The 25,618-nt window shown below is 35.5% G+C and overlaps 1 protein-coding gene across 1 annotated transcript in view; it reads right to left on the reverse strand.

Annotated features, from left to right (window-relative positions):
* The window catches only part of PGR (progesterone receptor), an 82,413-nt gene that overhangs the window by 41,229 nt on the left and 15,566 nt on the right, over nucleotides 1-25,618 (reverse strand). The window contains exon 3 of the mRNA XM_027849476.1: nucleotides 3,785-3,901. Within this exon, the coding sequence (XP_027705277.1) occupies nucleotides 3,785-3,901 (117 nt within the window). The remainder of the gene's footprint in view (nucleotides 1-3,784; nucleotides 3,902-25,618) is intronic.

The raw sequence follows: 25,618 nt of genomic DNA on the forward strand, positions 1-25,618 counted from the left end.
AGAGGGAAGGTTCTGCAGTTCAGTGGCAAAGTAAAATGAGATGAGTGGATCTCATTATATTCATATCTTGAGTCTCATATTTCATAGTTAGCTCCTGTAGTTAGCCACAAGGGTTAACCAAGAGTGCTGTCAAAAAGAAGACCAAGGATGGTAAAATTTGCTTCAAGCAAACATGAAGGGCAAGGAGAATTATGCTGTAGGGAATGTACTATGTTTGTGTGTCTGCCAATATAATTTAACACTTATTATAACAAAGTGCAAGGTGGTTTCTCTTCTAGAACAGGGAATGAAATACCTAGAAGAATGGTATCCTAGTTTTCTCAAAAACTTTTGAAGGAGATTGAAATGTTCCTTGAAAGAATGGAACATATGTCTTATGGAGGAAACAAAGAAGAAAAAGGATATAAAGAAGAAGAGGGCAATTCTCATCTATGTCTGGACAAGTGCAGAAAAGTACGACATATAACCATTTTAGCTAAGTAATAGATATGTGGCTTTTCCTATAAATGGAAGAAGTGTACTATTTCTGAAGGAAGCAATTTCTTTTGTTCAAAGGAATATGGATCCACAACTGATATCAGGTTAGGAGTCATCTAATAATGTCAAAGAAAAGAGAAGTGGCAGTTCAATCACCACGATGGTGGTGGACTCTATGATGAGGAATCCAGTGGCATAATTATTAACTTGACGTAAAAACAGAATTGTCTGATGTTTTCTCAGGGAATTTATCCAGGACATTATAGAGAAATTAAATGTGAATCTACTATGCAATCCTGGTAATTCATGTGTAGACAAATAATATTAGCAGAAGGAGCCTAAAACTACTTCTGAGGATCAGGAAGTTTTGGGTAAAAAACTGAAGATGCAGAGGTGAAGGTAGATTTTTTTTAAATCGCTATTGATATTTTAAGGGTAAGAGATTCAGAAAAGAAGGAAAAAAGATTGTGCCTTGGGATGGGATTTCTGGACTGTGACCTAAAATGTAGCATATGGACTCATAAATGGATTTCTTGGGGCAGCTAGGTGGTGCAGTGGATGGTGCACCAGATCTGGAGTCAGGAGGACCTGAGTTCAAATCTGGCCTCAGAAATTTCAAACTTATTAGCTGTGTGACTCTGGGCAAGTCACTTAACCCCATTGCCTAGCAAAAATTAAAAAAAAAAGAAATGTATGTCTTAATTTAAAATGACCATTAAAAGCGTACTATCCTGGAGTCTTATAAATGTGATCATGAGGGTTTTGAATTGAAGTGACTGGAAGACAGAAAGCTGATAACACAGATATGGCAAGCCTCATACTGAAGGTACAGTAAATACAATGTAGGAGAAAAAATAGAAGAAAAGGGGAGCAATGCTCCCAGAAACAATAGATAAAATAATTAGAATTGTTTTTTTTAAAAAGGCCTCATACGATTATATATTGATACAACATGTATTAGTAATAAATATCCTAAGTCAAGGAAACAAATTTGATCTCAGAGATATCACAGAGTTGGTGGCACAGGGCTTATTACTAGCATTTGGCCAAAAGGGGATATATCTTATTCAAAAAGGAATCAGAAAGATAAATGCAATGTATATTAAGAACATCCACGTGTGTGTAGAAATCTAGGAAACTGAAGTTGAAAAACTGGTAAGGGAACAAGGGAAGAACAAATACACGTAACATTTTTGTAAGGCTTTCTATAGACTACATGGATAGGAGAGATTAGATGGAGAATTTGGGAAACAGATAACCTCTCGCACTAGTTTAGTGATGGGAGACTTCAACTTTTTGGTCATCTGCTGCCAGAGCTCCCTTTCTACCAAATTCAGAGCCATTGAAATATTTGTGACTTCCCTAAAAGATAATTTCATCCTTCAAAAAGTGAAGGTTAGGTAGCAGGGAGAACTGTTCTGCTGCAATGGGCAGCTAGATGTCACAGTGGATAGAGTGCTGGGATAGAGTCAGGGAGACTTATCTTCCTGAGTTCAAATCTGGCCTTTAGACACTAGCTGTGTGACCATGGGCAAGTCACTTAACCTTGTTTGCCTCAGTTTCCTCATTTGTAAAATGAGCTGGAGAAGGAAATGGCAAACCACTCCAATATCTCTGCCAAGAAAACCTGAAATGAGGTCACAAAGAGTCAGACACGACTGCAAACAACTAAAGAAAAACAAACAACAATGGTTTCTGATAAAAAAAGGTAGAACTCAGCAAAGGAATCTCCAGGTCAAATGACCACTCTCTTATAGTTATAATGAAGTAGGTGGAAACCAGGTATAATATGACATGCACCCTAGATTTTGGGCATGCAAGTTTCAAAGTGTTCAGGGAAAGGAAAGGTAGGATCTTAATGGTTTTGATGGACAACCCAATGTAAGAAGAATGAGAGTTCCTTAAGAATTAAATTCTTAAAATAACTAGAAATTATTTTCATGGTACACTTAGACTTCACTAAAGCATTTAACAGTGTTATGATACACTTATGTTATAAACAAAATTGAGAGATAAAGACCAGATATTGGTGTAATTAGTTGGATTTGGAAGAGATTAAATGACTGAATCCAGTGAGTTGTCATTAGGGGGTCAATGGTAATTTGCAAAGATGTCTTAATGTATTATACCTCTGCAAACTTTCCCTCGCTTTCTGATGTTCAATATTTTCTATCAATTACTTAGATGACAATGAAGATGCATGCTTTTCAAATTGCAGATGATATGAAAGTTGGAGGGATGGATAACACATAAGATGACAGTTTGGATCCAAAGATATGAAGCAGTATGAAACTTAATAAGAGAAACACAAGATCCAGAAAGAAAGAGGCAATAGATCTTTTACAGTCTGCCTAGTAAGGCTATATCTGAAAGACTGTTAAATTCTGGACATCATATTTTAGAAATATATAAAAAAGCTGAAGCATATCCAGAACAGAGTAACTAGTATATAGGGAGGGAGTTAGAGAAAAAGGAAAAAATAAAGGGAGGAAAGAAGAAAAGAAACAAGCATTTATTAAGCACTATGTACCAGACACTGAGCTAAATACTACAAATATCTCACTTGATCTTCACAACAACCCTGGGAGATAGATACTATTGCTATACCCATTTTAAAGTTGAGGAAACTGAGGCAGATAGTGTTTAAGTGACTTGCCTAGGGTCATAAAGATAGTAAGTATCTGAGACTATGTTTGAACTCAGGTCTTTCTGATTACTGGCCCAGAACTCTATTCACTGTGCCACATACCTGACTAAAGGACAAATCTTATGAAGGACAGCTGAAGGAATTGGGAATATTTGTACTGAAGATGAGAAAGACTTTTTTCATAACTTTTTTCAAGTATTTGAAGGATCCTTATACATAAAGGGAATAGACTTGCTTCCTTAGCACCGGAAACAGGATTATGAACAATTTGTAGAAGCTGAAAAACTTCCTATTACAACTTTCTAAAAAGGGAAGGAGCTGACTTAGGTGATAATGGTTCCCCTCTCACCTGAGGTCTTCAAACAAATGTTAATCCACTTGCCAAGTATTGTAGAAAGGATTCTAGGTCAGCAAGGGATTGTACTAGATGGTCCCTGAGGTCCCCAATAGATCTTCAATAAACTGTTTAGAGATTGCAAAATGCTGAAAATCTATGAAGTTAATAACATTATGGTAACTTTTTTACTTAATGAGATACAAAAACAATCCAGGCAACAAAACAAATCAGGAGCATATCTATGCAAGAACAGAAGACTTTCTGATTCAGTTTCATATTCTAAATACTATATAACTCCTGATAAAGAAAAATAACATTTTTACCTCCAAGGACCATGCCGGCCTGACAGCATTTTCTTAGACGACATGCTGGACAGTTTTTTCTGCGAATTTTATCAACTATGCAGTCATTTCTCCCAGCACATAAATAGTTATGTTGTCCTGAAAGAAAAGAAATAAAATTATTTTCAATTTAAAAAAAACATTAAAAATTTTATAAAATAGTAGAGGTTTAAATAATTTTAAAATATTTTTCAATAATAATAATAGTTCACACTTTTGGCATTGATATCACTGTATTAAACTACAGAAACAACTCAATTAACTAGAATCTTGCAGAATTCAATACTCTGGCTAACTTAATTTTCCAGTAAATGGAAGTTAACTTTGTGACCAATATACCCATATTAACTTGTGTTTTTAAAATGTTTTTTAAATTACATTCAGTTTTTTGCCCTCTTCAATATAGAAAACCAAAAATATATATATTTTTTATCACTAAGGATCACATAATAGGCCTCATGTCATAATTTTGAACAGTATACTTAACCAGCCACGTAAGTACAGGACCTAGACTGTACTAGATAATATGCCCTAGATGCACCCTCAAAATCACTCCTGTTTGTATTAATATCAGCTTTTCTTCTACCACTGTCAATGCTTTTTGTCATGATTGCTACTTTTCATCCTCTTTTTTCAGATGAATGGCTACTGTGCTTTTCATATTCCTCCATTTCACTGAATAAAGCCTTCAAATTTGGGTCTCACTGATTTTTGATATATCATCAATCACAACACTTCTTCAAAATTCCATTGACCATTTTAAAAGATTCTTTTTAATGACATTGGCTCAGGTTTCCTTAACAAGCCCTAGAATTTCTGGATTAAATGGCAGTTGCTTAGTTTCCATTTTCCTAAGTGGACAGTAATATGCCCAACTTATCCTGTGGTCGTGTTTCTAATAACCTAAACCATTTACAACAGCCACAAACATGGAAATAAGCATACAAAAAGTCTTCAGATGACAAGGAACATAGTATATTACTTAGACCCTCTCTATTAATTTAACAACCTTGATTCTCAGATTCCTTCACCAGCAAATATACTGTTGGTTGGGAGATACCTTCAATGAGTGTTTAATTAAGAAAGTGAAAGTTGAAACACAAAAGCCTTCGGCTTCAAAGAGTTCTCTGCAACTGAGCAGGCAAAATCAGTAGATACTTAATCAGAGGTAAGTTGGTAAATATGGCAGATAATTATAAGAGGAGCATTCTCCAGCTTTCCAAAGTTCATTGAAGAGCTTTTGGCTATTCATTTGTTAGGCATCCATTTTTTTTAGCAAATAGCCCACAACAAATGCTCTGATTTATATTTTCCTGAAATTCTATCCTTTACTAAATATAAATGTCAGTTAAACAAATAAACAAACTCACTTCTATCTATGAGTCTAATGCTACTGGTTGGAGAGGCATATAGAGGTGACTCTCAGCTTCAGAAAATGGTCTAATACCTATTCTTACCTTCACACCAGGTGTCCCTGTTGGGATATTTACACCCTACATTGTGCAGACAGGTTGCAGTACTGTTCTACACAAGAAGCATCATGGTGTAATGTGAAGAGCACAAGAGTGGAAAGTAAAAGAACTGGGTTGCAGTTACTTAACTTTATTTGTAAAACAAGGATAAAGGTATTTGCACTACTTATCTCACTGGGCTATTACTAAGTAATGTGCTTATCAATGACAAGGCACCATATAACTTGAGCTATTATTAGTATTGTTGCAGTGTGTGCAAAGGAACAGCTAGGTGGTGCAGTGGATACAGTGCTGGGTCTGGAGCCAGGAAGACCTGAGTTCAAATCCAACTTCAGACACTTACTAGCTGTGTAACCTTGGGCAAGCCACTTAACCCTGTTTGCCTCACTTCCTCATCTGTGAAACGAACTGAAGAAGCATATTGGCAAACCACTTCAGTATCTTTGCAAACAAAACCCCCAAAAAGAGTCAGAAAGAGTCAAACAGGACTGAAAATTACTAAACAACAACAAGGTGAGTTGTTTTAGTGAAAAGGGATTCTTTTATGTAAATCTGTATAAATAGAATTGTAACAATAGTGTTTTACAGAGCGGAGCCAAGATGGTGGAGGGAAAGTAGTGACTGTCTTGAGCTCTCACCCAAAGCCATCCAAATACCTAAAAAAATGGCTCTAAACAAGTTCTAAAGCAGCAGAACCCACAAAAAGACAGAGTGAAACAAATTTCTAGCCAAAGACAGCCTGGATGGTTGATCAGAAAGGTATATCATGCTGGGCGGGGAGAGGGGCGCAGTTTGGCATGGAGCAGCGACCTTGAAGCAGGCCTCAGAGGACTGAATTGCGGGCAGCTGTGGTGGTTTCCAGACTTCTCAACCCCTGAACATCAAAGATGACTTAGAAGGTCAGTGGGAAAAGTCTGCGACTGCGGAGAGAGAGGAGCAAGTTCTCAGCCGCAAGTCTCAAGCGCGGCCTGGGGCATTGGCTTTTTCCTGAGCTTCCAGCCCACAGACTGAGGGGGAATCGAGTGACTGATCAGAAGGGGATTGCAGGGATCTCTTTGCCAGTGCTGAGGCAGGAATGTCTTGCTTTACCAGTGCTTGGATGTGGGTCATAGCTCTGAGGGGCAAGGAGGAATGCTGGTGCAGTGGAGCTTGTTGTGGTGGTGGAGAGAAAACACCTTGCCCCTTATCATACCACCTTGGAAGAACTGAAAATTTACAGGTCCCTAGAATTACCACTTAAAACAGCTGTACAAACCCCTGAAGCTTGGGACAGTACACTCTTCACATTGGAAGCAGACTTTTACCTTAACAAAGAGTTTAAAACTCAAGTAATTGGCCAGGATCATGAGTAAGCAGCGCAAGAAGAGTCAGACTATATTATCTTACTTTGGTGACAAAGAAGATCAAAACATACAACCAGAAGAAGACAACAAAGCCAAAGCTCCTACATCCAAAGTCTCCAAGAAAAATATGAATCAGTCCCAGGCCTTGGAAGAGCTCAAAAAGGAGTTTGAGAAGCAAGTAAGAGAAGTAGAGGAAAAACTGAGAGTGATGCAAGAAAATCATGAAAAACAAGTCAACAGCTTGCTAAAGGAGACCCAAAAAAATACTGAAGAAAATAACACCTTAAAAAACAGCTTAACCCAAATGGCAAAAGAGGTCCAAAAAGCCAAGGAGGAGAAGAATGCCCTAAAAAGCAAAATTGGCCAAATGGAAAAGGAAGTCCAAAAGATTACTGAAGAAAATACTTCCTTAAAAATTAGAATAGAGCAATTGGAAGCTAGTGACTTTATGAGAAATCAAGACACTGTAAAACAAATCCAAAAGAATGAAAAACTAGAAAACAATGTGAAATATCTCATTGGAAAAACAACTGACCTGGAAAATAGGTCCAGGAGAGAGAATTTAAAAATTATTGGACTATCTGAAAGTCATGATCAAAAAAAGAGCCTAGACATCATCTTTCAAGAAATCACCCAGGAAAACTGTCCTGATATTTTAGAACCAGAGGGCAAAATAGAAATGGAAAGAATCCAACAATCTCCTCCTGAAAGAGATCCCCAAAGGAAAACTCCTAGGAATATTGTAGCCAAATTCCAGAATTCCCAGGTCAAGGAGAAAATATTACAAGCAGCCAGAAAGAAACAATTCAAGTATTGTGGAAACACAATCAGGATAACACAGGATTTAGCTGCTTCTACATTAAGGGGCCACAGGGCATGGAATGTAATATTCCGGAGGGCAAAGGAGATAGGATTACAACCAAGAATCACCTACCCAACAAAACTGAGTATAATCCTGCAGGGGAAAAAATGGACATTCAGTGAAATAGAGGACTTTCAAGCATTCTTGATGAAAAGACCAGAGTTGAATAGAAAATTTGATTTTCAAATACAAGACTCAAGTGGAACATGAAGAGGTAAACAGGAAAGAGAAAAGCATAAGAGACTTATTAAGGTTGAACTGTTTACATTCCTGCATGGAAAGATGATATTTGTAACTCATGAGACCTTTGTCAGTATTAGGGTAGTTGGAGGGGAAAAAATTATATGTATGTATATATAGATATAGATAGATAGATAGAGGGCACAGGGTGAGTTGAAAATGAAGGGGTCATATCTGGTGAATAAAATTAAGGGATGAGACAGGAATATACTAGAAGAAGGAGAAAGGGAGAGGTAGAATGGGGTAAATTATCCCACAAAAAAAAAACAGAAAAGAAAAGGTTCTTACAGTGGAGGGGAAATGGGGGAAGGTGAGAGGGAATGAGTGAATCTTATTCTCATAGGATTTGACTTAAGGAAAGAATAACATACACACTCAATTAGGTGTGGAAATCTGTCTTACCCTACAGGAAAATAGGTGGGGAAGGGGACAAGAGAGTAAGGGAATGATAGAGAGGAAGGCAGATTGGGAAAGGGAGTAATCAGAAGCAGATCCTTCTGAGGAGGGAGAGGGTCAAAAGAAAGAATAGAATAAATAGGTGGGCAAGATAGAATTAAGGGAAATAGAGTTAGTTTTTCACAGCATGTCTGCTATGGAAGTGTTTTTCATAACTGCACATATATAACCTATATTTAGTTGCTTGCCTTATCAATGAGGGTGGGTGGGGAGGGAGGAAGAGAGAAAATTTGGAACCCAAAGTTTTAAAAACACATGTTTAAAAAAATTGTTTTCACATGCAACTGGGAAATAATAAATACAGGAAATGGGGTACAGAAATCCATCTTGCTTTATAGGAAAATTGAAGGGGAAGGGGATGAGAGAAGTGGGAGAGAGATAGAAGAGAAGGCAGATTAGGGGAAGGGGTATTTAGAATGCATGCCATCTTGGGGTGGAGGGAGGGGTGAGATGGGGTGAAAAATTGGAACTCAAAATCTTGTGGAAGTAAATGTTGAAAACAAAAAAATAAATAAATAAAAAATTACCATAAAAAAATAGTGTTTTACAAGAGCTTGCCTTCTCCCTAAGGAAGAAATGGGTCCCAAATATTAAAAATATAAAAACACAGCATATTAAATTCTCCCTCTTATATAGATAACAGGAGTGTTAACTACTTATGTAAAAATGTGCATTTATGCTGAGGGAACAAAGAAATATATCTGCTGTACCTTTCTGCTTCTGGGTCATGAAGGCCTAGAAAAAAGCTGGGAAGGGAATGGGAGAATTCTTCCTTCTGGGTGAACAGCTAGAGAAATTGTCATAGCTCTCTTGGTTTCCTAATCCTTTTCCCTCTGAGACATTACTTTTTTCACATAGAAAGTCTACAAATGGAATATGTTTTTCTCAGTTTATACACAGTCAATCACAAGTCTGGCAATCCTATTGAACCAGGAAGCAGGATAAAAACTCATCTCTCTATGTGTGTGGTGGTAGAACCCTTCCAGATTTAAAAGGGATACAAGTTGAGATGAATATTTTACTATACATTAAGTAGTCTAGCACCCTCATTTTGCATGCAGAGTTTATCTGACTTGTCTAAAGTCACATAGTCAAAGGTAAAGTTAGGACAAGAACCAAACTCATCTGATTTAACTTCAAAGTTTTTTCTACCACATTACAATGTCTTTTACTTTAATAAAATTGATAATTTAATTCAACAAACTACATTTGATTTAATTCAACAGATTACAATGTGACTTTTTAGGTCAAACTAATTCCAATAATTATCTTAATTCTGAAGACTTTCAAATCTGTACAGAGAAAATGACGTTGGGTTTTCTATGTGAATGGAGCATGAACTCTGGCAATTCTTACTAATCTAGTTTGGGTTCCCACATGGGCCCACTGACAGACTTTGTCTCAACTATCTATGGCCCAGATTCACCAAGTTCAGAAAGGCTTATTCCTAGAAGATTGACTAGCAGATGATGAATTTTTCACAATTCAGCCACCATAAAGAGCCTCTTCCATGGCAAGGAAATTATACCATATATATCAGCAGAGAGAGTACCACATTGATAAATCAGATTTTTGAAGTATTGATGAAAACAGGTCAAATAAAGTTTTTATTAAAAAAAGCACAGGAAAAATATGAAATATACCCAACTTTTTTGATGCATTACTTTATACAAATTTATTTTTATTATTTATGGAACAACAAAGTTTAAAATATGATTTCTCTAAGTAAAACAATGAATTCCACTAGTTACAGTAAAACTTGAACAGAGAACAGAAGAAAAAGTTAGCCTTTGTTTTACCAATCTAGAAGTTAGTTCTGTTAGAGCTCCTCTTTTGATGCAAATGTTTGTATGCTATGAAAAATACACAATGCATTTTGTAGTAAGAATTACATTAATGTTTTGTTTATTGTGAAAGTGTTAAGAGCAGTGTAAAGAACCAATTTGCATTCCTCAGTATGCTCCATTTCAATGTGACTTTAAAAGTAATGTTCTAATACAATGGTGTTAAATCAAGTAGAAACAGGGGCCACTAAAACATGTGTAAAGATTCTGCCAACACATACTGACTTAGAAAACAATATATTAATATTATTTGTTTTATTGTATTTATATTTATTTTGTTAAATATTTCTCAATTACATTTTAACTTGTTTTAAGAGTAATGGGCTATAGCGATTGTATTTAACACCTTTCTCTAGTATATTTTGGAAACGAAAAGTATTGCAAACCCATTAATAGAAAGTAATTTCTATCTACTTCCATAAGTTGGAACCAATTAATAAGGAGAATAATTATAAGTATGAGCAAAATATCATGTGTGTATCTAAATATATGTTTACATGGATAGGTGAGTGGAAATAAGAATGAGGTCTTTTTAAATGAAAAAAAAAACATTAGAAAAGTAATTCAAATGAAGAAAAACTTCTAATAGCTGAAAAGAAATCAAAGCGCGTCCTGTAGAACAGAACTTCATACTATTCTCTTCTATTTCTGCTGTCTGAGAGAAAAGGATCCTGAGAAATAAAATTAGCTCCTATCTTCTCATAAATTATAAAAAGACAATTAGCACTATCTTGTATTTGGTAAGTTCAGATCTGTAGACTTGGTGATTGTTGAAGATAGGAGGGAAGCTTATGGAGCTTTGGCACTAGGTAAAGGTGCTAAAGTCACCTGTATGAAGGAAGCTAAGACATATTTTGATTTAAGTTTAAAAATTCTGAACAAATGATTCCTACTTAAACCTTTAAGTGGAGCCAGGTTAAAATTAAGCAAGAATAGATAGCAATTGGCATTAGTAAGGTGCCTAATTATACCTGTATTCTAATTCATTAAATCTTGTCTAAATTGCATCCTTTATTTATATACTTAAATAATAGATGCTTATTAAATGTCTGTATTAATGATAAACATAATCTTTTAGCTCTAAATCCTATGACACTAAAATTTAAATAATTTTCAATTATTAATATTATGCTTAGTTACTTTAATAAAGTTGTATTTTAATAGGAAAAATATATGAATCTTTTTTTCCTAGTTAACATCACTTATAAGAAAGCTACTTGTACAAGGGACCTGGTAGCAGCTTTCTCTAATTTAATAATGTACCCAAAAGAGAGAAATATACATATATGAGATACACACACACACACACACACACACACACACACACACACACACTCAAACTACATACCCTGTTGGGCTTTATGGACCCAAATCGACAAAGTAATAAGAGTACATGACATAAGGAGCCTCCCATATTTCAATTACCTTGTCAAGGTGTCATAGAGACTCTCCTGTCACTGGAAACTTCATCCAAACCCATGAAGAATAAAATAAAGAAGCCAATATGAAATACACATAGGAGTAGAAAGATTAATTTCTTTACTGGCTGATTCCCAATAAGGGTGTCTATGTATTGCTGCTTCTTAGAATCCCTAAGAGTCAACAGAAACTGAAATTTTAACAGTGATGAGACTGAATATGTAGGCACTGTTGAAGGCCTATGTCTCTGTAAACTATACTATCAACCAGATAAAGTATAGCTCCAAATCACATCAATTCTCTTCCCTGGGCACTCTACTAAAAAACACAGATTTCAAGGAATCTTAATAATCTCCAAATTCATTTCATTTTTATAATGCTGTAGCTGATGACATTGCTATTAATGCATAGGATTGGACCTGGACCTGTGATTTCATTGACTTAGGGAACTCTGAGGTAAAGAAAGTCTTTCCTCCAATGCAAGCTGGCTTTTTTTCTGCACTTCAGAACTGCATAGAGAAATGAATAGCTAGGCTATGTCAGAGGCAGAATTTGAGCCAGGTTCTAGGGCTAGCAGTCTATTTATGCCATCCTGCCTATCTGAAATTTGTGTAGATGCCACTAAAAAGAAAAACTCATTAACCTGATACAGGTTGATTTTTTATACTGTACTTTGGGAAAGGGGTGTCTCTTCACAGATACTTACCTTACCTTGAAATAGGGAAGGTTACTTCACCTTCCTCAGTGTCAGTCTTCATAGCGGGTAGCAGGTATGCTTTAGGAAAAAGGAAATAATGTCTAAAATTTACAACAGCTTTATTTCCTTTATATACTTGTTATGTGCTCTCAGAAGTAAGAGAAGGAGAATTGAATAATGATGCAGTCTCACTTATGTTCCACTAACTACTATTCTTTTAGATAATGGTATACACAACACTAAAATGGAGTTTGCTCTGCATCTATCCCTATGTATTTTCAAAGAAATCTTTTGAAATTTTATATCCACTTATTACATAATAATCACTCTTCTCAATTTTTTTCATCATAACTGGTTTTTGACTTTTTTTTTTGGTGAGCTCTGTTTTTTTTTTTAAGGAAGTTGGGTTTAAGTGACTTGCCCAGGGTCACACAGCTAGTAAATGTCAAGTGTTTGGTCTAAGGCCAGATTTGAACTCAGGTCCTCCTGACTTCAGGGCCAGTGCTCTATCCACTACACCACCTAGCTGCCCCTAGCTCTGTTCTTTATGAGGAATTTGTCACTAGTTACATTCAGCTATTAAGTTCAACAACATTTGTATTTTGACCACCTGCCCTTAAAAACATAACTTTTAAAAATGTAATTATCCCTGGAATAGATACATCATGAAATGTTAAGGAGATATATACAAGGATAGACACATCACGAAATGTTAAGGAGAATTACTTAAATGTTAATTCAACATTGTATTATTTATTTAAACATTTTAACAAAAGAATTTCAAAATATCATTATTGTTAAAAAGATATATCCCACTATAAAAACTCAGTATCAATATTATGATTAGATTATTTTATTTGCTTAGTGACTTATAATCACTTTTAGCTACAATTGAAACTTAAAATTATTCAATATGTAACTGAATTTAAATCTCTCATAGACAAATAAGGACTAAACACGTCCTGGTAACTGAAAATCTGTAGTAGTTGTGGCTCCTAGTAACCAGTTTCTCAATATCAGTGTAAGAAAATGAATTCCTTAGAACTTAATACAAGTTAACCATTTCCCTTGCTTCCTTTTAGAAAGCAGGAAGAAATATAAAGACAAGTGCCAAGAGAAATTAATATATGAAAAAAATAAACAAGAGGAAAAAACAGAAAAAGTCAGTGAAAATTACTTTTTTAATCTATTTTTTAAAGCATGAAATTGAGAACTATAATAAGTAATATTTTTTTCCTTCATTGTGTCATAGAGTTGATCATGGGTTCTCTAAAATTATATCAACAGAGTTGAAGCTCTAGCAGATATTACTAAGATGAAAAGACTTTAAGTATGCACCAGATGATGGCCTATATGTCCGTTGTACAGTGACCAGCCTGCTCAGTGTGAAAAGGTTTGCATCAAGTGATGAATTTTTCAGCTATGGCAACTTGTGAAACATGGAGGGGTTGTGATTTGTGTTGGTGAAAGGAATACTCTCATACTAATGAAATCATAGATCTTTCAAAATATCAAAGTATGGGCTCGAGAAACTCTTAGTGGACCGTTTTTGGATTTTTCAAGTTTATGATAATAACAATGATTGTTGACATTGATATGGAGCTTTATGATTTTATAAAAGACTTTATATCCCTTATTTCACTTTATCCTCACAACAACTCTATGAAGTAGATACAACAGATTTTTTTTATCCTCATTTTAAAGATGAGGAAATAAGGCTCAGAGAAGGTAAGTGACTTGCCCACAATGACACATCTAATAAGTATCTGAGAAAGAATTCAAAACTAGATATCTCCTGCCTCCAAAGCCAGCATTCTTTCCACTATACAATAATGCTTCAAATAACATAAATTTTCATGGAGCATCTTTGAACCATGTGTCAGAAAGGAAAATGAGAACACCAGAAGCTACTGTAAGAACTGACAATACTGCAGGAAAATTTTCTTTACTGTACCTTGTTTTTGCTTGTAACCAGAACAGGGTCACAGCTCTAAGAGACTGGGTCACCCCAAAAAGCCACTTGTGAAGACAAGAGCTAAATAGTGAGAAGGAGATATAGAAGCAGGATCAATGAAAGACAGGATTTGATTTTAAAAGTGTAGGGGTAAGAGTTTAAATTTCTCTGAATTCATAATATCACACCATGTTTTAATAATTTTCACAAATATAAACTGTGTAAATTATAACGGAATTCCTATTAAACTGATCTTTTGTACCCAAATCACCTACTCAAACTTAGCAATGTGGTGAATTCTACAGAGCTGGAAAGTTGTATATAGTCTACTGTCAGGAGATGATGTCAGTAAATACATGTGTGTGTACATACAGATAAATACATACACACATATACATATGAACACCCAGACATACTTTGGCTTAATACTATGTGTAAAGTTACCCCAATCCATCCCCCTCAGCAAAATGCTAAAATGAACTACTAAAATGTAAACTGTTCTATAGTACAAGATAAACTTCTGGGGCCAGGAGAATCTGCTTTAATTTAAAAATACTGTCAAATGAAACATGAATTTTCAAATGTCACTAGAACGAATACAAATGTCTTTACACATAAAGGTGTTCTCAGACACTATTTTCAATGAATGTAAATGAAGAGGGTCACAATAAAAACAGAAAAAGAACTCTTTTTTTAAAAATCATTTTTGAGTAATTAGTTCTCTTCCTTACATTACTTTTATAACATTGGCCTTGTCATAGATAATCATATCTTAAGAATTAGAAGTGACTTCAAAGTTTATCAAATTTAGCCTGCATTTGAAGTATGAATCCATTTTCAAAAACCCTGATATCACCTAAACAAACATTAGATGATGTAGAGGAATTCATTACTCATTCAAGATATTCAATCTTTGGAAAACTGTTATTTTTTTTTCCCATATGATGGACTGAAATTTGCCTCCCTGTAACTTACATCAATTGGTCCCAATTCTACTCTCTAGGTTCAAGATGGGGTGAGATGGGGAGCTAATATCATTCAAATATTTGAACCCTATACCATAAATCTGCTTAAGTCTTCTCTGAGTTTAACATTCCCAACCACTTAAACTAATCATCATGAAGCATGATTTTAAGTCTCTAAACCATTTTATTTGTCTTCCTTGGATGCTGTCAGTTCTTTAGCTCAAAGGCCTATTGACATCTCAAACTCAACATATCCATAAAAGAGTGTATTTTCTCCCTTTAACTTTCCCAACCTTTTTTCTATCAGAAGAAATTTCAATCCTTCCAATTGTGCAAATTACCAATCTCAGAGTAATTTCACTCTTAACCCTCCGTCATTCCCTAAATCTAGTCAGTTGTCAAGTTCTGGTGATTTTATCACTACTACATCTTTCACATTTTCCCCCTTTGTTTTATAACAACTACCACCCTAGTTTGAGATTTATCTCCTCTCACTTGGGATACTATAATAACCTAATTAATCCATCTCTCCTTTCTCCAATCCAGCCTCATTGCAACAGCCAAAATAATATTTCTAAGTCATAGCTTTGACCACACCAGTCCCCTGACCAAATATCTTTAGTTACTCCCTATTACCTTTATGATGAAATACATAGATAAATATAAATAAAAACTCCTCAGTTTGACATTTAAAGCCCCCCACAATCTAGCTCTGATTTACCTCTTTAGACTTATCTCTTATTCTTCTCTTTCATGCATTTTATCTTCTATCTAAGCTGGTCCTGAACTCAGCATTCCACCTATCTCCATGCCTTGCACAGACTGTCCCACATTTCTGGAAAACATTCCATCTTTATTTCTACAGGTGACATCTACTACATGTAGCTTTTCCCAATTTTTGCTCCCCTATTCTCACAAGTTACTAGTGCTCCCAACATATCAAATTGCCTTATATTTACTTTTGTTTACATGTTGTATATCTCATAGAATGTAAGCTCCTTAAAGATGGGTATTTTTTTCACTTATATCTCCACCACCTAGATGGCCTGCATACAATAAGAACTTAACGTCTGCTGAAATGAAATTCTGTTTACTCAGAGCTTGCATGAGACATATTTTTTCCAAGGCATTTTTGTTCTATTACATATTATAGCCAAAAATTTCATTGGTAGAAGGAATTTTTTCACCGCTGCACTGGTTACACTCTCCTATCTTCTTCGTCTTGATCCATTGGTGAACCAATTCAGCTCTACACTATTCTCTTACAACTATCCTCTTGCTTACACTATCCTCTTGCTGGCTTACAACCCTTGCCTCCTTATGTTATTGCTTTCATGCTTTGCAAAGCCTATAATTTATATTACTACCAACATCCTTGCCTTCCTTCCTGTTCTCATCCTGTTGAATGGGGCTGGAGAAAATCACAAAACTGTGTTGACTGGGTCCACTATAAGTTTATGTTATATAATCTCAATTGGGCTCTCACTAAAGCAAAGGAAACCTTTCACAATTCCCTAATTGATTCACTATCTTATCCACCACCATAGCTTTTCCACACTTTTTCTTTCTTTTTTTTATTCAGCCAAAGACAAGGTTTATTAAAGGTCAGCCATATAGGCTAGACTCTTAAGGAATCTGACCATTTGTGATGCCCATAAAGACAGGTAGAAATGAGGAAGTCCCAGCCTTTTTCTACATTTTTTCATCCCTTAACCTCTCACAGTCTACTCTCCTTCCAATATCTTAGCTGAGAACCAGGCCTCATATTTCACTGAAAAAACTGAGGCCCTTCACCAAGAGTTCCCTTTTCTCCTGTTTTCTCACATCATTCAGATGCATTTCCCCACTTTTTTGTCTTCACCCCTCTCTCACATGAAGATGTGACCTTACTCCTTACATCAAGGCAATCCTCTCCAATAGTACAAAAGTGATCCCATTCTATTCTATCTTTTCCAGCAGACTGCCCCCTCCCTTGCGCTCACTAATCTTCACAATCTCTCTCTGTCTACTGTCCACTTCCCTGTTGCCTATAAAGAAGTTCATTATCTCCCCCACCCTTTAAAAAACCCTCAGTTGATCCATACATCCCTGCCAGCAACTCATTCTCTATCTCTCCTTTTTGTGGCTAAATTTCTTCAGAAGGCTATCACCAATCGGTGCCTCAGTTTCCTTTCCTCTCACCTTCTTTTTAATTCTCTGTAGTCTGGCTTCTAGCCTCATTATTCAACAGAAACTGCTTTCTTCAAAGTTGCCAGTGATCTCTTAATTGCCACATACGATAGCTTTTTCTCAGTCTTCACTCTTCTTGACCTTTATGCAGTCTTTGACACTGTCAATTATTCTCTTCTCCTTGATCTACTTTTTTAAGTTTTCATGACATTGTTCTCTTTTGGTTGTCCTCTTACCTTTTTCTTCTCAGACTACTCGCTGTAATCATGGATATCCCCCAAATCTCTGTCCTTGGCCTCTTGTTTCTCTATGTTACTTCCCTTGGTGATCTCATCAGCTATGTGGATTCAATTATCATTATTATACAGATGATTCTCAGATATATTTATCAATCCCTGACCTATCTCCAAACCTCAAGTCTCACATTTTCATTGGATATCTTGATCTGAATGTTTAAAATTAACATGTCTAAAATCCAACTCCTTAACTTTCCCTCCAAACCTTTCCCTCTTACAAACTTCCCTATTACTGTTGAGCATTACCATCCTCCTACTCAACCAGGCTCACAACCTACCTAGGTGTTGCCTTTAGCTCCTCATTCTCTTTCACCCCCAGATCCAAACTACTCAAAGATCCTGTCAATTCTATCTTTGAACCATCTTTTGTATTTGTACCCTTTTCTCTTCTGACATTACCATGACCCTGGAAAAGGTCCTCGTCACCTCACTCCTACACTATTGCAATAGCCTACTGGTTTGTATCCCTGCCTCAAATCTCTCCCCACTCCAGTTCATCCTTTACTCTACTACCAAAGTGATCTTCCTAAAGCACAGGTCTGATAATGTCACACATCCTTCTTCCCTCACCCCGCCCCTCCATTCGATAAATTCCAGTGTCTCCCTATTGCTTCTAGTACCAAACACAAAATCTTCTATGTGCTTTTTATAGCCCTTATTAACCTGGCTCCTTCCTATGTACTAATCATCTCTAATTTATTCTGTGTATTTATTTTTTGCACATAATTGTTTGCATGTTGTCTCCCCCATTAGACTGTGAGCTTCCTGAAAGCAACACTTATTTTTGCCTTTCTTTCTATCCCTTCACACTTAGTAGTGACTAGCACAAAGTAAGCACTTAATGCTTATTGACTGATGTGACCAAATGACACCTAGAATTCTTTGTATCCCTTATATTTGCATATGGAGCTTAACCCACCTACTAAATTATAAACTCTATGAAGGCTGAGTGTGTCTTAATCATCTTTGTATCTTCATTACTGCCTGGAAAAGTATTCTGTATATGACATACATTTGATAACTATTTGTTGAATTGATCTGAATAGGAATCCTGTGATTTATCCTTAGATATCTAGAACATGAACTAGCTTACAGTCTAAAATATCATTAATAATGAGCACTTCTAATGATTTAATGTGAGTTATAACTTTTGAAACTTTTCAAGACTCAAGAAGGTAAGGTGGTGGCCGTGCTCAAGTCTTTAACCCATAGTAGTTTTACCTTTATTTCAGATCTGAAATCCTATGAGTAATAGCACCTGAATTTCTTTGATATCTTCTTTGACCTTTACTTTCATGACACTGTGCTTTTTTTGTTTTTCTCCTATCTTTGCAAAATTCTTTCACCATTTTTCGACATTCTTCTTGGTCATCTACCTCCACTTTCCAATATTTTTTCCACCTTTTTTTCTCCACTAGTTCATAAGCTTCTGATGATGTGTTTTAGAGAAAGGAAGGGAAGAATAAATGAAAAAGTATTTATTAAACACTTACTCTGTGCCAAACACCAAACTAAACAATGAGGCTTAAAATACAGAAACCAAATACAGTCTTTGTATTCAAGGAGTTTATATTCTAATGGGGGACAAATACACAAAGGAAAGTAGTGGCCAGGGAGATTTTAGTCTAGGAAAGATAAAATAAAAAAAGTGACATGTGGAATTGAAATAGAAAGTTAAGTGAAAAAATGATGCCTTGAATGATTGGTGTTAATAAGGGCAAATGTCCCAATTTTGGAGAAAAAAAAAAGAGGAAAGGTTGAAAACAATAGACTGAGGAACTTCAAATTCAAATTCAAATTCAACATTTACTTAGTGCCTACTTTATGCACACCACTGTAAGGAGTGCTAGGAAAATAAAACAGTCCCTGCTTTCAGGTGTTTACATTTTACTATATATGAAGCTTAACATTGTAAAATTGTGTCTCACACAAGGAGCATTTAGCATGGGAAGTGATGACTCTTAAAAGCCAATGTAGCTTAATCAAGAACAAATCAAAACAAACTAGTCTCATTTTCTTTTTTCTTTTTGACAGAATTATTAGACTGGTAGATTAGAGGAATTCCATAAACATTATTTATCTAAATTTCAGAAAAGCATTTGACAAAGTCTCCTCTACTATTTTTTGTCAATCAGATGAAAAGAGGTGGCCTACATAACTAATTAGGTCAACTCAGTAGTAACTAAATGACTAGACTCAATGAATACATTAAAGTTTCTGGTGCAATGACACAGGGATATGACCTTAGTCTTAGCTGTCAACATTTTTATCAGTGAATTAAATGGAATTATAAATGGCATGTTTATCCAATTTATAGATTGCATAATACTTGGACATGAAAAACAATTTAAATAAGTAAAAAAAACCATGAAAAGATCTCAAAATAAAACAATATGTCAAATATATCCTCAAATACTCAAACAGATTGTGATCTCTTCAATTAGGGAGTCATACAGAGTGCAACCCATCCATACCTGCCCAACCTGTATAATTTTTTTTTTGCACAAAATGTGGTGACATTATTGGTGGTACACAACACAGAATTCTATGCTTCTCCCAACCTATTACCGGTTGCCTTAGGGCAAGAACTGTGAATGGGGCATGAGATCCCCATTATACAGAAACAGGTTAAGGATGTGGGCTTCACAAACTCCTCATTTGCCTGAAGATTAAGATACATGGCTTCTCACTTTACTCCTTGGAGCCAAGTAGACCCTGAAGTCTACTACATGATTTCTGTAACCATCCTCATTGTCATATCAGGAAATGAGCCTGATAAATGGTCATTGAGGGAAATACCATCGCCAGCATCAAGGGTAGAAGAGTGGGTGCTGCTGTTAAAGTCACAAGATACAACCTGGACTTCTGTGTAGCCCAAGATGCTAGAGCCAAGTATGAGCCAAGTAGAATCCACTGGTGTCTTTACCACTATCAAAAAGGTTGGGGCTCACTTGAAGGATGGCACTACTACATACCTTACTCCAGCATCTACCCATTTAATATTGGTGGGATCATGTTCCTAGAAGACAGTAATGGCTTTTCCACTAATCACTAGCTTTCCATTCTCAGCCTTGATAGTGCTCTTGAAATAGCCATGGGTGGAATCATAGTAGAACATATAAGTTATGTAGTTGATGTTAACGGAGAGGTCATTGATGGTCATGACATTCACTCTGCCTTACATGAATGTAGCCCTGGTCATGAGGTGCCCAATACAGTCAAATCCATTGACTCTGACCTTCAATATCTTGTCTCAAGGATGTGGCTACAGCAATGGATCCTGGTTCTAAGCTTGTAGGTGACCTGAGATGCATCCTGTATAATTCTTGTTTATGTCCTCCCAAAAGTTCACTGTTTCTGTTACTAACATGGTCAATGATGTTTATAGTTTTCCTCACATTTATCTAGCCCTGCATCCCAGGTATAAATCCAACCTGGTCATAATGTATGCTGTATTGCTATATCATAATTTTTAAATCAGTATTCATTAGGGAAATTGGTTTGTAGTTTTTTTTTGTTTTGTTTTAGCTCTCCCTGGTTTAGGTTGTGGCCTAAAAGAAATTTGGTGGATGCCTTTTTTACCTATTTTTCAAATAGTTTATATAGTATTTGAAATGTTCCTTAAATGTTTGATAGAATTTGCTGGAAAATCCATCTGATCCTGGGTTTCTTTTTCCTTTGGGAATTCATTAGTACGTTGTCAATTTCTTTTTCTTAGTGTTAAGTATTCTATTTCCTTTTTTGTTCATTTGGGCTATATTTTCATAAATATTCATTTCATTTAGATTGTCAGTTTTATTAGCATGTAGTTGGGCAAAATATTTCATAATAATTGCTTTCATTTCTTCTTCATTTGAATTTACCCTTTTAATTTTTGATACTGGTAATCTGGTTTTCTTTCTTTTAAAAATCAATAAGCTAATTTCTTTGTTTTTAACAGCGACTAGTTTCATTTATTAATTGCATTTTTTCTTTCAATTTTGTTCTCCTTTGATTTTCAGGATTTCTCCTTTAGTGTTTAGTTAACTTTTAATTTGTTGTTTTTCTAAGCACTCCTGATGAAAAGCAGTAAGCTGACTAGAAAACTTTATATACAAACACATAAGTTGAGAGAATAAAAATGTAAACATGAGGGAGAAAGAGATCATAAGTGACTAAACAGTGTTATACTGTTTGTATTCTTTATATGGGAAGATGATATTAATCTCTTCCAACCTTATCATCTCTAGGAGTGATAGTCAATAGTCAACAAACATTTATTAAGCATTTACTATGTGCATAGCACTGTGCTAAGCACTTGGGATGCAAATATGAAAAGAAAGATAGCCTAAACAGCCCACATTCACAACCACTCTTCTTTGCCCTGTATCTGTGACTTATAATTGGGAGAGAGAACTGCTAGATGGTACTTCTTCCTGTAACCAGTCTTAATCAGGGATCCCCTGGAATCTCTTTCTACCTTGTGCTTCCTGTCCTGTTACCTTGTCTCAGCCCTCTCTCAGTCCCTGGGCTTTAAAATTCTTCTCTTCACCTTTTGTACTTTTGACCAGATCCTCTTCCCAGTATCTGCAGACCTGTTGGACTATCTCTAAGCCTCCCTAGGCTGAAAAATCAGTCTTTGTGATGCTTTATTGGCTTTCCTGGTCAGAGTTCAGTCTGAAACATTCTCTAGATCTTTGTGGAGATGATGTATATGTATGTGTGTGAGTGTGTGTGTGTGTGTGTGTTGTGTGCATATGCATGCATGTAGTGCTGAGGTGAGCTAGATTCTAATGTTCCTCTCATTCTGCCATCTTGCCACCATCTCCCCTTTTCCTTTAAAAATAATTTGCTTAAATAATTCATAGCTAAATCTTCTTTTATCCAATAGGATGAAATTTAATGGGGATAAATTAACTTCCTTCTCCACAAAACTTTTACTCTGATGTCACATTTTGTCTGAAGGGCAATATTAAGTTGCCAAAGTTTCTGCTAGATTAAAAACAAGCTCAACAAGTTATCAAATGGGAAAATTTTTGAATACAGACTATATCATAGAATACATTTACTACACGAGCATCAGCCTAGCTAAGTATGGCAAGATCCATCATCAGAAGTTTGGACAAAAGGTTATGAATTCTTTGGTCATGATAACTCATGCAATAGCTAAAAATTCAAAATAGTCACCTGTCCTGTGTGTATCTTTTTATTTTAAAGAGATACACTGAGACATAAAAGGTGTAAGAAGACACAAAGCATTAACTTTTTAGACTGTGTACGAATCTTAGTTTAACTCCTCCTCTGATGCTTCATCTTGTTCATTTTGATTCTCAAAAGCTATGCCAGCAGAGTGTAAGCTCTGGCAGGTTCTATGACTTGAAGTACACTTTTAGCACTAAACTTTGTACACTTTCGAGGATCAGCCTAGCTAAATAAAGAAAGGTTCTTCATCATTAGGTTGGCAATTTGATGAATGATTTGGTCATGGAAACCTATAAAACAAAAAAAATGCAAAATGACCCCCAATCCTTTTGCTTTTGCAGTGATGATGGCAAGAGTAATGGAAGGGAGGGCCTAGGGTACTAAAATCATGCAGTTTTCATCTACAATCCTTAACTCAGCTATTAGTAATAGAAATGTAAGATCCACATCCAGGTGACCAACAAAAGATTGTTGTTGGAGAAACAGTTATATCAATTCTCTTTGTACAAGGAGCCAGAAGGCCAAAGAAAATTAAAATTAAATGGAAGAATGGCTCACAAATTTTTGATGCTGTTTCTCTATATTCAAAAGCAACAAGAAATATAATTTTGTTGGAAATTTGGTAATCTCATATTTGCAACAGACCAGGTACTACCCACTTCTGGTTATTCATTCAGGCATTAATGATACTGATAGAATCTAGAAAGTATTGCTAAGAACTATGAAGCCTTAGGCAAGAAAATGAAAACCTTAGGGAAATAAGTGTTTCTCCCCATTACTGATGAAAAATGAAGGTGCAACCTTCAGGAGAGAGGCAGATATGGAAAGGGAATTACAGGTTAAAGTGGCATTTAGAGAATAGATTTTGGTTTCTGGACTAAGACTTAAAATATAATGATGATGTTATAAACATCATCTGGTAAGGATCTATTTGCTTGAAGTCTTATAAATGTTATAAAAAAGACTTTAAACAGAAAAAAGGAGGAAGAAGAAAACCACTTATATATGAAACCAAACATACATCTATGTATATATATATGTATATAAAGCTGCTAACCTAGGTATCACATGGAATAATGGTTAAGGATATGCCCAGAAATTCATGGGAAAGAAAACCCTAGTAAGGTGTCAACAATAAAATACATGCCCTCAGATTTTGATAAATAAATGCCTGAAATTAATTTCTCCAAGTACACCACCAATCTTTTAGCTGTCCAATCTAAAAGATTTTAAAAGTTTTCATTCTACTTGATGTCTCCAAAGCCATTGATACTATTGCCCACATATTCTTCCTAAACATTATTTCATTCTTTGGTCTCTGTGACAGTGCTTTCTTGGCTTTTCTCCAATCTGTCTCACCATTCTTTCTCAGTCTATTTTGGATCATCAATGTCTCCCTATATGTGTACCCTACATCTTTGTCTTAGGCCCACTTTTATTTCTCTCACCTCTCTTTTTCTAATCTAATTATTTCTTAGTTCAATTATAATTTCTATTCATAGTTTCCATTATGTAAATTTGAGGGACACTTAGCCTAAGAAGTTGAGAAGGTGAATACTAAAATAGCAGAAGAGTTTGAGAAGGTGAACCAAGAGAGAGCAGGTAACAGAGTATCCAGGAAGAAGGGCTACATATCAGTGTCAAAGATGAGGAAGGAAACTGGACAAATTCTGCTTAGCTTTAGAGGGTATAACTAGGAACAATGGGTAGAAGTTGCAGATTTTGACTTAGTTTAAGTGATAAACTTCCTGATAATGAAAAAGTAGCATGAGTTGTATTTAGCGGGTAAGATTTCTCTCACCCAAAATTGAAGCCAGGTTTCTGATAGAAAGTCTATTGTTCTGTTTACTACATCCTTATTAGACTAAACATATTAAATTCCTAACATAGTAAGCAAAAACAATCAAATATTAGCAAAATGTCTTAGTGAAACTGTCAAAAATCAGATCAGTTAAAATGTGTTACATTGTAATACCTATATCCATTCAGCATTTAGTACCTTGAGAACCACAATATTCTCAGATATTATAGAAAGATTTAAAATGTTATATACATTTAAACCATTATAATCTTCATGTACAATTATAAACTATTACAAACTTCATGTGTAATTATCTAAAATTTTCACCTTAATATGGATAGTTTCTAAGAAGCAACTTCCTAATTTCTTTCCCCATTGCAAGTCTCTCCTCTCTTCAATCCATCCTTTTATACAGCTGTCAAAACAATATTCTTATAGTTCTAACCATATCACTCTTCTGCTCAAAAAGCTCTAGTGGCTCCTTATTGCCTCTAGAATGAAATGCAAATGCCTTCTTTGAACATTAAATGTAGAACTAGAAGAGATCTCATAAGTCATTTGGTATAACCCCTTGAAGTTCAAGATGAGAAAAATCAAGGCCGACAGAGGTTAGATGACTTGTAAAGTCACATAGGTAATTAGCATCTGAGGTAGCATGTGAATCTAAGTCCTTTGATTCTAGAACCAGTGTTCTTTCCATGGTACTACGCTGGTTACTACTCCATTTTTTACTCTATGTTCCAACCAGACTGGCTTTTTTGTTGTACTTCACACGAGACATTTCATCTCCTGGTCTCCATTCTTTCTCATAAAGCAGGAATGCATTCCTTCCTCATCTATGCTTCTTAGAATCCCTAGCTTCTTTCAGTGCTCAGCTTAAGTTCTACCTCCTATGTTAGGCCTTTCCTGTTCTGACCCAGGTCCCTAGTAGCTGTGAGTGCTTCTCCTCACTCCCACTTGTATTTGTTTTGTACACAATTTGTATTATGTGGGTGTGTATTGTTTTGCCAGATAGAACGCAAACTCCTGGAGGACAAGTATTGTTCCATTTTTGTATCTGAAAGCTCAAGGCTTAATTCAGTTACTGAACACAGGGAATGCTTAATAAATGTTTGTT

The sequence above is a fragment of the Vombatus ursinus genome, unplaced genomic scaffold, assembly GCF_900497805.2.
Source record: "Vombatus ursinus unplaced genomic scaffold, bare-nosed wombat genome assembly UNPS02007612.1, whole genome shotgun sequence".
NCBI lineage: Eukaryota > Metazoa > Chordata > Mammalia > Diprotodontia > Vombatidae > Vombatus > Vombatus ursinus.